Source organism: Rhinolophus sinicus, linkage group LG14, assembly GCF_036562045.2.
Source record: "Rhinolophus sinicus isolate RSC01 linkage group LG14, ASM3656204v1, whole genome shotgun sequence".
NCBI lineage: Eukaryota > Metazoa > Chordata > Mammalia > Chiroptera > Rhinolophidae > Rhinolophus > Rhinolophus sinicus.
In genome coordinates, this window is record NC_133763.1 from 55,405,782 (window position 1) to 55,418,620 (window position 12,839).

The following is a 12,839-nucleotide window of genomic DNA, read 5'->3' on the forward strand; positions in this document are numbered from 1 at the left end:
AGGGGAAGAGGAAGATTCCGGTAAAGAGACATATGGTGACATTCCAATACGTAGGCCAAAATCTATGTCCAGAGGTCATGCCAGGAAGGAGGAATCAGAAGAGCATCCAAGGCAAGAGGTCTGAATCCAGTCACTTAAATACAATGAGGGGAGTAGAAGAAAATCAGTCAGGAGTTGGTGTTACAAGTGAGGAATGGTGTTCAAATGGAACTGAACCTTAGAATTTGGAGGAGAAGGACACAGTACTGTAACCATGATTTTACTGCCAAATGTGCTTTGTATTTTTGAGCAGTTTCCTGGGGTGAGTGGACGGAGACTACATTGAGTGGGGAGCACTTTTGACAGCAACAGGGTCTTCCGAGTACTGGTAGTTGTGGAAGAGGTCTGAGCGAATTAGTACTGAAAAGAAAGGTCCTGAAACTTTATGCCAGCACATGAATGTGTATATTCAAAATGCCTTGTGCATGTTACCTTCTTTTATCCTGTAAAATCCTTGGTAAATAGTAGTTATTATCTTTTTATTGAAGAAAATTCTGGGTATAAAGGAGTTCGACAACTTGCCAGCAGTTACAAGGTTATGCAGGAGAAAGCAAAGCGGAGAACTCTGGGATTGTATAAAAAGTAAAAGCGAGAGAAACAAATGGTTCTTTTACATTATAGGTACAGGATAGTTAATAACATTTACAGCACAGAGTTGGGGGACACCATAACAATGGGCGGGTTCTGTGGTCTCCTACTCTGGTGCACGGGCTGTGCCTCTGGAAAAGGAGATCACTCTGACATTTCAAAGGTCTGTTATCCTAGATGCAAAAAGACAATAGGCAGGCTTTTGTCAAGGAAGCTACAGGCCTAGGATGTGACTACCTGCCATGACCATCTTTTAGTTAGGAATTTTCATGTTCAGACCATCCTGTGTGGTTACTCTCGGTCTCCGAGTTTGTTGGGTCGCCAGTGCTGGCCTCGCCTGAACTTGTGGGATTCAACCTGTGGCTCCTTTTTCATCCACATAACAATCAATGGGGTAATTATTAATAAACTATGGCACATACAAATAATTGAATACTACGCAGTTTGTTTTTGAAAAAAAGAGCAAGATCGAGGAAGTCCTCATGTACAATTCCCAAAATCAATTGATTGGAGAAAAAGCAAGATGCAGAAATGCTGTCATTTGTGTAGGGGAAGATAATTACGAAAAACATTGGTGGTCAAAAGTAGATTCTGGGGTACATTTATTCTTTTTACATATAGAACCATCTGAATGCATTATTCATATTGCTTTTTAAATAATTAAACCAGGAAAATCTCGAGACTAGAAAACTATTTTTAGAAGAGCAAAAAAAACGAGCTTGCCACCGGCAGTCCGGTGAGTGAATGGACAGCAGCCGTTCCCTCCCTCGGAGGGGCTGCCACCGAGACTAACTTCCTAGAGCGGCCGGAAGTGCTGGCTGGCGGCGCCGGCGCCAATTCGTTCTGAGTGACGCCTTTGTTCCGAGCCGCCCAAGGACACCGCTGTGGCCCCTGTTCCTCTCCACGGGTGAGGTGAGTCTCTATCCCGCCTTCTGGGTGCAGAAGAGGGGCAGGCGCAGCTGTGGTCGGCGACCCCCGGCCCCCGCATATCTACAAGAGAGGACGGGCAGAAGGGACGCCAGTTGCCAGCGGCTGTGCTGAGGCAGCCATCCAACCCCCGTCCTGCGCTGGCGCACGTCTCCGACCCACTGCGTCCTGGGGAGCCGTGCATCTCTGGCTGAACAAGGCTGGTAATGCGGGGCATTTGTTCAGTGCTGACTCCTGCCGGTTGCCAGCCTAGGGACTTTGCGAACGTCCCTTGTGAGCGACAGGAGAATTTTAGATGGAGCTGCAGCTCTAGGCTAGGTGAGGGACTTGTCCACCGTACGCAGTCCAGATTCAAATCCGTGCCCTCCGTCGGTGTCCTTTTTAACAGCCTCCTGTGAGACTTCTCTGCTCAGCTCTGGTTGCTTGCCCTCATTCGTATTCATGGTCACAGCAGCTTTTGCTATTTCTCCACGGTGACACCTTTTTCTCTGCTTCTCCTTGAATCAATCCCAGGTAAAGGATTAATCTGAAAACCAGCCCGGATGGCCACAGCCCTGGAAACTGAGGGACAAAAAGGACTTAGAATAGTTAAGGCGGAAGACCGCTGCTGGGCACAGGACTCCATCCCACAGAAGTACAGTCCTCGCAGGAGGGAGGTCTTCAGGCAGCACTTCCGGAAGCTGCGCTACCAGGATGCACCTGGGCCCCGCGAGGCGCTCACCCAGCTCTGGGAGCTGTGCCGCCAGTGGCTGAGGCCAGAATGCCACACCAAGGAGCAGATTTTAGACCTGCTTGTGTTGGAGCAGTTCCTGAGCATTCTTCCTGGGGACCTGCGAACGTGGGTGCAGATGCACCATCCCGAGACCGGCGAGGAGGCGGTGACTGTGTTGGAGGGTCTAGAGGGAGAGCTGGATGGACGTCCAGAGCAGGTGGGAGCGGTCCTCTGGCTTAGAGAGCAGGGTGCACGGACCTAGCCCAAGTAAAGGGCACATGGAGTTATTTATTTAACTTGTTGCCTGAGAGAAGACAGAGCTCGGGCGCTGAGTAAGAGACACTAGACTGAGTTTCTTCGCTATGGAAGGCTAGGGTCAGTGAGAAGGTACTGGGAGGCAGATAGGTATCAGAAAAACAAAGAACCAGCTTTTAAAACAAAAAATTTATTTATTTTAAGTGTGTTTGTCCAGGACCCACCAGCTCCAAGTCAAGCAGTTGTTTCAATCTAGTTGTGGAGGACTCAGCTCACGGTGGCCCATGTGGGGATCGAGCTGGCAACCTTGTTGTTAAGAGCACTGCGCTCTAACCAACTGAGCTAACCGGCCGCTCCAACAAAGAGCTTTCTGACATTCATAGCTCCCTATAAAATGGGCTGCCCTGTAGTAAAAACCTCCCTTGCCAATAGGAGTATTGAAGGTGGGGTCCAAGTAGATTCAAGGATATTAGAGAACAGCACTGTCCAACAGAAATATAATGTGAGCCACACATGTAATTAAAACTTTCTGGTAGCCTCATTTAAATAAAAAACAAGTGAAATTAAATCACTTATTTGACCATAAATATGTAATCAATATAAAAAATGGGATGTACATTTTTTTGTTGTAGTCAGTTTTCAAAATTAGGTATTTTACACTTTGCACATCTCAATTCTTACTAGCTCTATTTCAAGTGCTCAGTAACCACATTTAGCTGGTGGCTGTCATACTGGACAACACAGTTCTAGAAGAAATGCCTCCATTGGCAGGAAGTTGGGCCAGATGGCTTTTAAGGTACCTTCCAAGTTGCAAGACTGTGATCCTGGACCCCAGCCAATCATTGAGAAGTGACACCGAGTTGCACTCTCCAGTGTGCAGAACTGCAACCATTAGCCTCTGTCTATTTCTTTGTAGTCATTATTGCCACTTGCAATTGAATGAGAATTAGTCCCTTTCTCTGTCTCTGGTCCCTGGTAGATGCTGCTTTTGATCTTTTCTCTGAACTTCTTTCACAAAATCTACCTCACAAGCTCAATTATGCTTCACTGTTCCCAGGTCCCAGCCACTTCAGAAAGACAGGACACGCTTTTGGACAAGTTTGCCCCCGTGGGAAGGCCACGTGAGTCACTGACTGCCCAGCTCCATCCCCAGAAGACCCGGCAGGAATCTGGGGAGCCCCAAAGGAGTGGTAAGGAGCCAGTGTGTGTGAGAGGAGACGTGGTTCCTTAGGTTAGAGAGGAGCTCTCTCACTGTCATCTTCTAATTTCACTTCCTGCTTGCCCACCTCACTGTGGAAGATTCTGTCCCCCTTCCTACCCTTGACGCATAATGGAAAAAATTATATTAGTGTTTCTTTACACATAAAAGCTATTGTTTGACCTAACAGGTGGGTGATGAGACTTAAATACTCATTCAAGTTAATGATACCTTATACGTCTACCTGTTTTTATCTGACAATTCTAGCTCCAAATTACCGCAAATGCCCATTTTTAGCAGAATTTGTATGACATCCTGTACTCATCTGTTAGGCCTGCCAGGTAGAATACCACCGACTGGGATGCTTAAACACAAGAAATTTATTTTCTCACCATTCTGGAGGCTGGAAATCCAAGATCAAGGTGCTTGCAGGGTTGTTTACAAAGCTTCTCCTTGGCTTGTGGACTTGCTGTGTCTTCACATGGCCTTTTCTCTCTGTACACACACTCCTGGTATCGCTTCTTTTTCTTATACCTGTTGGATTAGGGTCCCATATTTATGCCTCATTTATCCTTAATTAGCTTTTTACAAGGTCTATGCTTGTAAAAAATGACTATGCTTTTCCAAGTATAGTCACAGTTGGGATTAGAGCTACAACATATGAATGGGGGCGTAATTCAGTCTGTAATTCATCCCCATGCTAAAAGAAGTAGGGACAAGAGCAAGGGTCAGTGAGCATGGCAGGCTTTTGTCTCTCTACAGGGCAGGCTGACTGCGTGGCGTTGGGTTTGCCCCCTGATCCCCCTGATCAACTCACTAGTAGAAAGCAGGGTGTCTAGCCTATCCGCAGGCTACACTCAAAAGCAAACTTGAAATCCAGTTTTCCCAGCTCTGATGTTTTCAGTGCCACCAGTCCTTTGTCTAGAGGCTGTCGTGTCCGTGATGCCTCCCCTGGGTTCCGTGCTCACCAGTATGGTTCTCTCGTTCTTTAGGATTCCTGCCAGGTGGTTTGTCTAATCTGAAAACTTACTTGAAGCTAAGGTATTTCTGGGTGATATCTGTGAAGCATGGCATTCACTTATGTAAAATTTAAAGGATTCTTAGTGCTTTAAGGTAGAGTGCTGGTTATTGGTTCGCTTTAGAGGTGCAGTTGAGACCCCCACTGTGTTGATTTCTTCCTCTTCGATCAAACACTTTTGAGCAGCAGCTATATGCCAGGCACCATGCTTGAGGCAAGGAATACCAAAGGAAGACACTTCAGTTCTCAAGAAGCAAGGCAGTGTGCTATCTCTATGGCAGCCTGCAGGGGTCACAGGGCGTTTGCTGGAGTTGAGGTGGTTCTTTGGGTGGGAACTAGGAGGGGGACATTCCAGGCAGAGAGAACAGTGCGGGGTGGGGGTGGGGAGAGCATAAGAGCATCGTGCATGCTAAGATCAGCAACTCCTCTGAGTTTGATTTTGATGTGGAGAATTTTGTGGAAGGGACAATCAAAGGATAGTGGTGAAGATTCCTGAACACCGAGCTGATGAAACATCATCCTATCAGATGGAGGTCTGTTACACTGTTTTAAGTAGAGAAGTGGGTGACACAGAAATCACAGTCCATGATTCCATTTTTAAAAAGTTACATAGAAAAAGATTGGAAGGATCACCTCCAAATGTAAACAAAGGTTATTCAAGATAATGAAATCACAGGGGACTTATTCTTTTCTGTTTTCCAATGTTTGTAAGTGAATGAGCACACAACTATATTAGGGAGAAAAAGATATAAACACCAGAGGGTCATGGGGAGACCACTCTCAGATATAGAGCAGGCTGGCCAGAGTGGAAGTGAGGCTGGAGAGAAAGCAAGGAAAAAACTGAAATTCAGGAGATAGTTAGTGAGTAGAATGAATAGATCTGATTGGATATTGGGGGGTGGTATTTTAACACAATACAAGTCTACGGCTTGGGCAACTTGGCAGACAACGGTATCAGTAACTGAGAGGAAAATCAGAAGGGGGCTGCACAGGCATACCTCTTGTATTGCCCTTCACTTTATGGTGTCTCACAGATGTTACGTTTTTTACACATTGGAGGTAAGACCATCCACCAGCACACTCACTTTACTGGTGTGGTCTGGAACGGAACCCGCAGTGTCTCCGAAGTGTGCAGTACATGTGTGAAGAAGAGAGGGAGTGAATGTGGTTTTTACACATGTGCATTTGCAGTGGCTTTGAAACATGAAGCAAATAAAGTCCATTAGGCAGCGTGGTTTAAAACACAGCTCTGGACATAGGGGAAGGTGTGGGAGGAGATGGAGACTTGGGAGTCGTCCCTGGGTAGGTGACAGAAGACAGGTGTAAATGAGGTTGACCAGGAAGAATGAATAAAGAACACCATTTCAAGTTTGTGTGGAGGAAGAGGGTTCTGGAAAGGGCTGTAGAAGAGGTAACAGAAGCAGAGGGGGTGGTATCACTGAAGCCACGGGAAGAATTTCAGCTAGGTGTAGTCAGTGCTTCTAACAGGACATAATATCAGGACTGGGAAGTTTCAGAAAAAAAGATTCAGTGTGACACAGCAGACCGGTCGTCCACTGTCACTCCCTGCTACCTCCCTCCCTCCTTTGGTGGTTTCCACTCACTGCATTGCTCTCCGATCCCTGATCCATTGTCCTCTCCACTCACTGTCACTCGACTACTCCCACGCACCACCTATGTTTAAGGCCCCTGCATGCTGCTCCCAGACTCGCACCTCCCTTGCCATCTGCTCTTCGGCCTCCCCGTGTTTCCCCCTGAAGTGTCCTTGGCGGGTTGCCGTGCCTGGTACCACTTAAACCACTGTGCTTGTGCACAGGGTCGCCAGGTAGCATCTTTCCCTTCTCTCTTCATCTGTTCCCAGATGAAGTCACACCCTGCTGCTGCTGTTGCCCTTACTGGCCTCTTAATGTCATCCTTTTTGTCGTCAATATGTGTGCTGATGGTGCCAAATCTCTAATTTGTACCTTGTGTGTGACTTTCATTGCTGTATAACGCATCTGTAACATTTGCATGTTCTGTCTTGCAGAGGCTTTTTGCTTCTCAAATCTAAACTAGTACCTCTTTATGTACTAGTGTTTGTTACAGGTGAGAAAACCAGGACTACGAATGAAGAGGTGTCCCAGAAGGAAGATATGCCCACCGACATGGAATTCATTGGGAAGGTAAATGACAGACTTAAAGACATTCTTCAACGTCCAGAACCCAAAGATGCTACTGAAAATGAGGGCAGATTAGAGTGGCAACAGAGGGAAAGAAGACACTATAAATGCGATGACTGTGGGAAAAGTTTCACTCAGCGCTCAGCCCTTAGTAAACACAGGAGAACTCACACTGGAGAGAAACCCTACGCATGTGATCAGTGTGGAAAAGCCTTCAGTCAGCGTTCACATCTCATTGGACATCACAGAGTACATACTGGAGTGAAACCCTACAAATGTAAAGAATGTGGGAGAGATTTCAGTGGGCGCTCAGGTCTTACTCAGCATCAGAGAATCCACACAGGGGAGAAGCCCTATGAATGTGAAGAGTGTGGGAGGCCCTTCCGCGTAAGTTCCGCACTTATTAGACATCAGAGAATTCATACAGCTCAGAAACTCTACGAACATGGTGGAAATACCGACGTGCCTTAGGAACTCAGGCCTGGCTGGCAGAATCCACCCTAGAGACTGTAGGGTGCCCGAATGTAGGCAGAGCTTCAGTTGCCTTTAAAAGTTTCTCTGGCACCACAGAATCTACCTGAGTAAAATTTCCTTTTATTTTTAAATTAGTTCAGTTTCTTGGAGGAATTAAGAGTTATTTCAGAAAGCCTTGTCCATTGACAAAACAGCTCACTTGCAGACCAAGATAACCATGTTTCCTGGGTGGAAGATGGTGAATTCCAACTCTTGGCTCCTTTTTACGTGACCATTCAGGGTCTGACTTTAGACCAGACAATTCCGATTTTTCTCTGCCTTCTTTTCCCCTTTTGTAAAATGCAGATAATATAATTGAGGCCCACCAGATATGTTAAGTAAAAACAGATGAAAACTGCTTTTCAAATTAAGAACTAAACAATAGTATTTGTTTTCCATCGTTATTGATGTAATGGCCTAAATATTCCTTTATTATCTTAAAGTAAGGGGTATAGTCATTTTGTGTAATTTTTTTGTTTGCCAATGATAAAAAAGAGGAAACACTCAGAAAAAGGCAAAAGAAGATACTAAAGTGGGAAGGAAAGCAGTAAGTGGTCAGTAGGAGCTGCTGAGGATAACAGTGGGTTAGGGATCCATAACTTTACATAAATCACTTCTCTTCTGAGTCTCAGGTCATTGCAGACTGAGGGAGATGGGTGCAGTTGGTCTAGAACAGCACGGTCCAGTCTGGCAGCCAGTGCCCACATGTGGCTGTATAAATTGAAACTGCACAAATAAAATGGGAAATTCCCTTCCTTAGTGACATAAGCCACATTTCAACTGCTCAGTAGTCACGTGTAGCTAGCAGCTACTGTATTGGACAGCACAAGTGATAGACCATTTTTGTCACTGCAGAAAGTTTTGAAGGGCATTGCTGTCCCAATTGATCACTGGGAAGTTACCTTCTGGCATTGATAACTGTGACTTAGTTCAGGAAGGTAGTGAAAGAGACCCAAGGAGGCTGCAGTCGTAACGGGAGATAAAGTACAAACACCTGCAAAGAAAATAGTAATAATGGCACTTTTTCAGCCTTTAAAAAGGAGTGTATTATAATTGGAGGAAGATGATTATTAAAGTAAATAGAGTAACTTAATAATTTAAATTGAAAGCTGAAATTACTACCTCATCTGTATGAGAAGTGTATAATTACCTTTACAAGGCAGCACCCCGTCCCATCAGATAACCTATATGAGTGAGAAACTGGGACACTCAGGACACCAGTAGTTTAAAGACAGTAAGTAATCCAATTTTTTTCTTTTGCCTTCAAGCATTTCATGTACTTTAACAGTTTTACATTCCTAGTTTGAGAATTTTTTAACATGACAGGAATTGTGGCCACAGGCCCAGCACATTCCAGTTTATAGCAGTCAAACTGCCAGGAACCACCCATTCTAGGAATAGCCTGAACAATGAGGAAGTGATCTAATCTTGCAATAAAGATGATTATGCATACTTGCTTTTTTTGTGTGTTTGAAGGGGGAAAATCACTAGAATTATTTTTGTGTCTACTATTATTGGAATCGTAACACCATAAAGATAAGCTCAGCTTTTCTGTCTTTTGAACAAAATGCTCTTTTGAAAGATAATGTAAGTTTACTTTGAATGATTACATAAGCTGATACAAATTTTTTAAATATCAAGTTTCACACTTGTTTTTGTGACTTAACGTGAGCAATGTTTCAAAGCATTTAAAACAGGATTTTTTAATGGTCATGAAGAGAAAAGTAAGGTACTAACGTTAGATGCTTACTGAGGTGTATATCCTCAAACCCCAAGTGAAGAGTAGTTCCACCCAAACCTTTTTAGGTTTGGTGATGATCCCAAATTGTCACCATAGTGTCTGTCGTGACACTGAGCAGTGGGGCAAAGATAAGAGTCAGGGAGGGACAGAACAGTGGGGGCCAGAGACAGCCTGTGTAGGCAAGAGAAGAAAGTCTAGTCCAGTGGGATCTGGGACAACTGCAGGCGTAAGGCAAGGGAGGCATGAGGTTAAAAGAGCTCTAAGTCACGAAGAAGCAGGTGATGTCCTAGTAAGTGGTGTAGAAACACAGAGAACGGTGAGGATGCAACCAGTTGGAAAGAAGAGCTCTGAGGTCAGCATAGCACAGAAGATCTAGTAAGTGAGGCACTGGTCACAGCCACTGGGTTCTAGCAGAAGCTGTCCTGGATGGACAGCGCCTGCTCGGGAAGAACCCAGAACATGGAAGGCAGTTTCTCAGATGGTTGTGTCAAAAGCATGTGCTGTTCTTCCCATCTGTTTGGAGGGGTATTTTTTTGTTTGTTTGTTTGTTTTAAGGAAGGCAAAAACTCGTAATTTATAGTTTTCCTGGGCTAACTGGAAAGATGTGCTTGTATGAGGAAGAATGGGGGGCAGCTCTGAGACAAAAAGGGGTGGTGGTGAACTGGCGATTCTGAATGAGGAGTCAGCAGCTGTGAAGGGAGGAGACATAGAAGGGAGGGAGATGAGTGATGGGGAAGGACGGACAGGAGGTGTGGGCCTTGGTGAAGAGGGAGAAAGCAAGACAGGAGGAAGGGATGGAAGGAAAAGAATAAGGAACAAGGGGCTAGGGAAAGGAACAAAAGATGAAATGGTGACAGGGAAAGAAGAGTGACAAGTAATTCTAATATTGGCGTCAATCATATTTGAGACAAAGGGTCATATGATGGAAGCCATGCAGAGATGACAGATGAGTTCCTTATCCCAAGGTGCATTGTCTTATGTGCACAGCACATAATATTTATGTTATCTTTATTGAGTGGGACTACGCTTTCATCCTGAGCATGAAATCATTTCTTTATAGTCTTATCAGAATCCATCCACAGTGAAAACACAACTAGAAACTTGGAAATGCTTCCAAACAATCTGTTCTCCCATTAGTAATAATATCATGAGGGAGTTATGCTGAGGTCCTGAAAGAACAGCTCTGGGTCTTTCTTACTCAAACCTTTGAGAGCAAGCTTTCTCCACCTTGGTTCTGATGTTTCAGGCCAGACAATTCCTTGTTGTGGGTCTGTCCTCTACATTGTAGGATGTTTAGCAGTATTCTTGGCCTCCACCCACAAGATAACACTAGCACCCCCACTTGTGACAAGCAAAAATTTATTAAGTGGGGGCAGGTGTCCCCGAAGCGGCATAATCACCCCCAGTTGAGAACCACTGATCTATAAGAAAATAATCTGATTTCCATGACTGTTCCACATCACATATGATAAGATTCTACTTAGAAATGGTACATATGACCAGCACTGCTAGGCCCTTGTCCTACCCCACAAAATGATTCCCAGGGTACCTAAAGGCTATGTAGCAATCGTGTTAAAGTCTATTTTAGGAAGCCATACCTTATTTTTCAAGAATAGAGAAATCTGTCCTCAAACGAGGCTTGCATAAAAAGCTTACATGGTAGTTTCTGAGGCATTCTTCCCTCCATGCCCCACTGGGTGCTATCCTTCTTTGCCCCTTGACTCAACCTCCTTGACCTAGGTCTGCACTGTCCAGTACAGTAGCCACTAGATACATGTGACTATGCAACTAAAACTAAATTTAAAACTGGTACTCAATTCAGTTATTGGAATGGCTTTAAGTATGTTTGGAGTAATTTTGGGTATATGAATCTACTTTTTCCGTTTCAAATTTTATGTAATCTTGATTATTTTCAATGCAAATTTAATATTTGAATTGAGATGTGCAATAAGTATAAACACTGGCTTTTAAAGACTGAAAAAAGAATGTAAGATATTTGTAATTTTCATACTGATTAGATATTAAAATAATATTTTGGATATACTGGTTTAAACAAAATATATTAAAATTAATCTCACCTGTCTTTTTACTTTTTTATTGTGCCTACTGGAAAATGGAAAATTACATAGGCGTTCACATCATGTCCTATTTATTAGACAGCACTGACCAAGATCTTCACACCCTTGGGATAGGTCCAGTTCTCTATGTTCCAAACCACCTCAGTGAGGCCAAGCTCCATGATACCAGTGACGGTATACCTATTCCTTATCCATTCATTCAACAAGTATTGAGTGCATGCCCCTATTCTAGGTACTGAGGCTATAGTGAGGAACAAAAGAAAGAAGATCCCTGCTCTTAACACGCCTGCGTTGAAGAGACAAATGTCAAGCAGGAATAAGTGGTATGTGGCATATACAGGTTTTGCACTCCAAATTCACCCTTTTGCAAATCAGACTCACCTTAGGGGTGACAATAGAGGTAAGTAACACAATAATGTCATTTTTTCGTGATTTTATTTGTAGTTACGCGGTCAGGTGAGCTGTACTGACTAGCACTCGCTAGGTTACCAATCAATACATATACATACATTAATTTGATCGATACATTGTAAACAGATTGCTGTCAATTGGTGGGCTGCTATGACTTTAAATCAAGTTATTTACAGAAAATTACTCTTTCCTGTAAATCTACAAATTCGAGGTAAGTTAAATGTTGATATTGCATATGTACATAAATGAGGCCAGTCTAGAGAATATCCATTTAGGAAAAAATATAATTGTTCTGATTTTACATACTTTGTTACATACCATACACAAAAAGAAAGATAACTGCATCAACATTTTTTCATTTTACTCTGATTCTTAACTGTAATGTTAGTAAGCATTTTACATATTTTGATTCCATTAAGATGTTTTTATATAAATCCAGAATATTTTTTTCAGAGCCTGAAAATGGATATATCACCACCTACTGAATCAAGCTCCGGAAGTCCACTACAAACACATTTGCTCTGGCGAATGCAAATCACATCGTCTGAATCATCGAGATCCAGATCAAGAAACCCCGTTGTTGGACACAATAATCCATCTATATACAATTGTATCAGTCATGATTAAAAACAAAAGTTTTAATGTTATGAAGATGGTAGAACAGTGAATAAATCAGCTGAGATCGCTGGGATTAATAAAAATACAATAAAGTCCATTATTAATATAATAAATGGTGGTGAATTGATAGAAAAAAATGCATCGCTATTAAACAAAATTGACCAAATAATTGAGGAAAATCCGTGCATACCTTTTAAACGGGGAATTTGTGACATCCTCGAATCCGAACATGTGGAATTAAGCATACATTTCATTAAGAATGGACAGAAAGAATTACGGATCAAATTAAAGTGTGCATCACTACAAGTTGATTGTTGAAAGTCAGCCCAATTGAGATGTGCAAAGTGTATGCATGAATTTTTCTTGAAACGCCCCCGAAGCAAGATGAAAAAACAATAATATTCATTGATGAATCAGGATTTAATTGCCATCCTCGGCGAACGAAGGTGCGATCGAAAGTTAATACACCAGCTCGTGGGACTGTGCCAACATAGGACGAAATGTTTAATTACAGCAGTAAACATTCAGGGAATGGTCTGGCATGAAGTAATTGCACATTCTACGGTTACTTCAAATATTTTT

The 12,839-nt window shown here is 43.3% G+C and overlaps 1 protein-coding gene across 19 annotated transcripts; it reads left to right on the forward strand.

The window, feature by feature from the left end:
- The first annotated feature begins 909 nt into the window (after window positions 1–909).
- ZSCAN16 (zinc finger and SCAN domain containing 16) lies at window positions 910–12,362 on the forward strand. 19 transcript variants are annotated; one of them, XR_012491858.1, is made up of 6 exons: window positions 919–1,539; window positions 2,068–2,483; window positions 3,579–3,711; window positions 4,712–4,760; window positions 6,811–6,899; window positions 11,461–12,086. XR_012491858.1 is itself a non-coding variant. In XM_074319166.1 (5 exons), exons 2-5 carry the CDS (start codon window positions 2,097–2,099, stop codon window positions 12,264–12,266), a joined length of 1,155 nt encoding a protein of 384 aa, XP_074175267.1. In that variant the 5' UTR covers window positions 910–1,539; window positions 2,068–2,096; the 3' UTR covers window positions 12,267–12,362. The 19 variants fall into 19 exon arrangements, 15 of the variants coding, with proteins under 15 accessions (XP_074175267.1, XP_074175273.1, XP_019569651.2 ...); XR_012491856.1 differs by lacking the exon at window positions 4,712–4,760 and adding an exon at window positions 12,093–12,230 and having other exon boundaries at window positions 920–1,539; window positions 6,811–7,283; window positions 11,461–11,551; XR_012491855.1 differs by lacking the exon at window positions 4,712–4,760 and adding an exon at window positions 12,093–12,218 and having other exon boundaries at window positions 921–1,539; window positions 6,811–7,283; window positions 11,461–11,628.
- The last annotated feature ends 477 nt before the right edge of the window (window positions 12,363–12,839 follow it).

What these genes read in the sequence shown, in the direction of transcription:
- ZSCAN16 (XM_019714092.2), top strand. Translation starts at nt 2,097, where the DNA reads ATGGCCACAGCCCTGGAAACTGAGGGACAAAAAGGACTTAGAATAGTT. An exon ending in TGGATGGACGTCCAGAGCAG is followed by an intron (nt 2,484 to 3,578) that starts GTGGGAGCGGTC and finishes CACTGTTCCCAG; the next exon opens with GTCCCAGCCACTTCAGAAAG. An exon ending in TGGGGAGCCCCAAAGGAGTG is followed by an intron (nt 3,712 to 6,810) that starts GTAAGGAGCCAG and finishes TTTATGTACTAG; the next exon opens with TGTTTGTTACAGGTGAGAAA.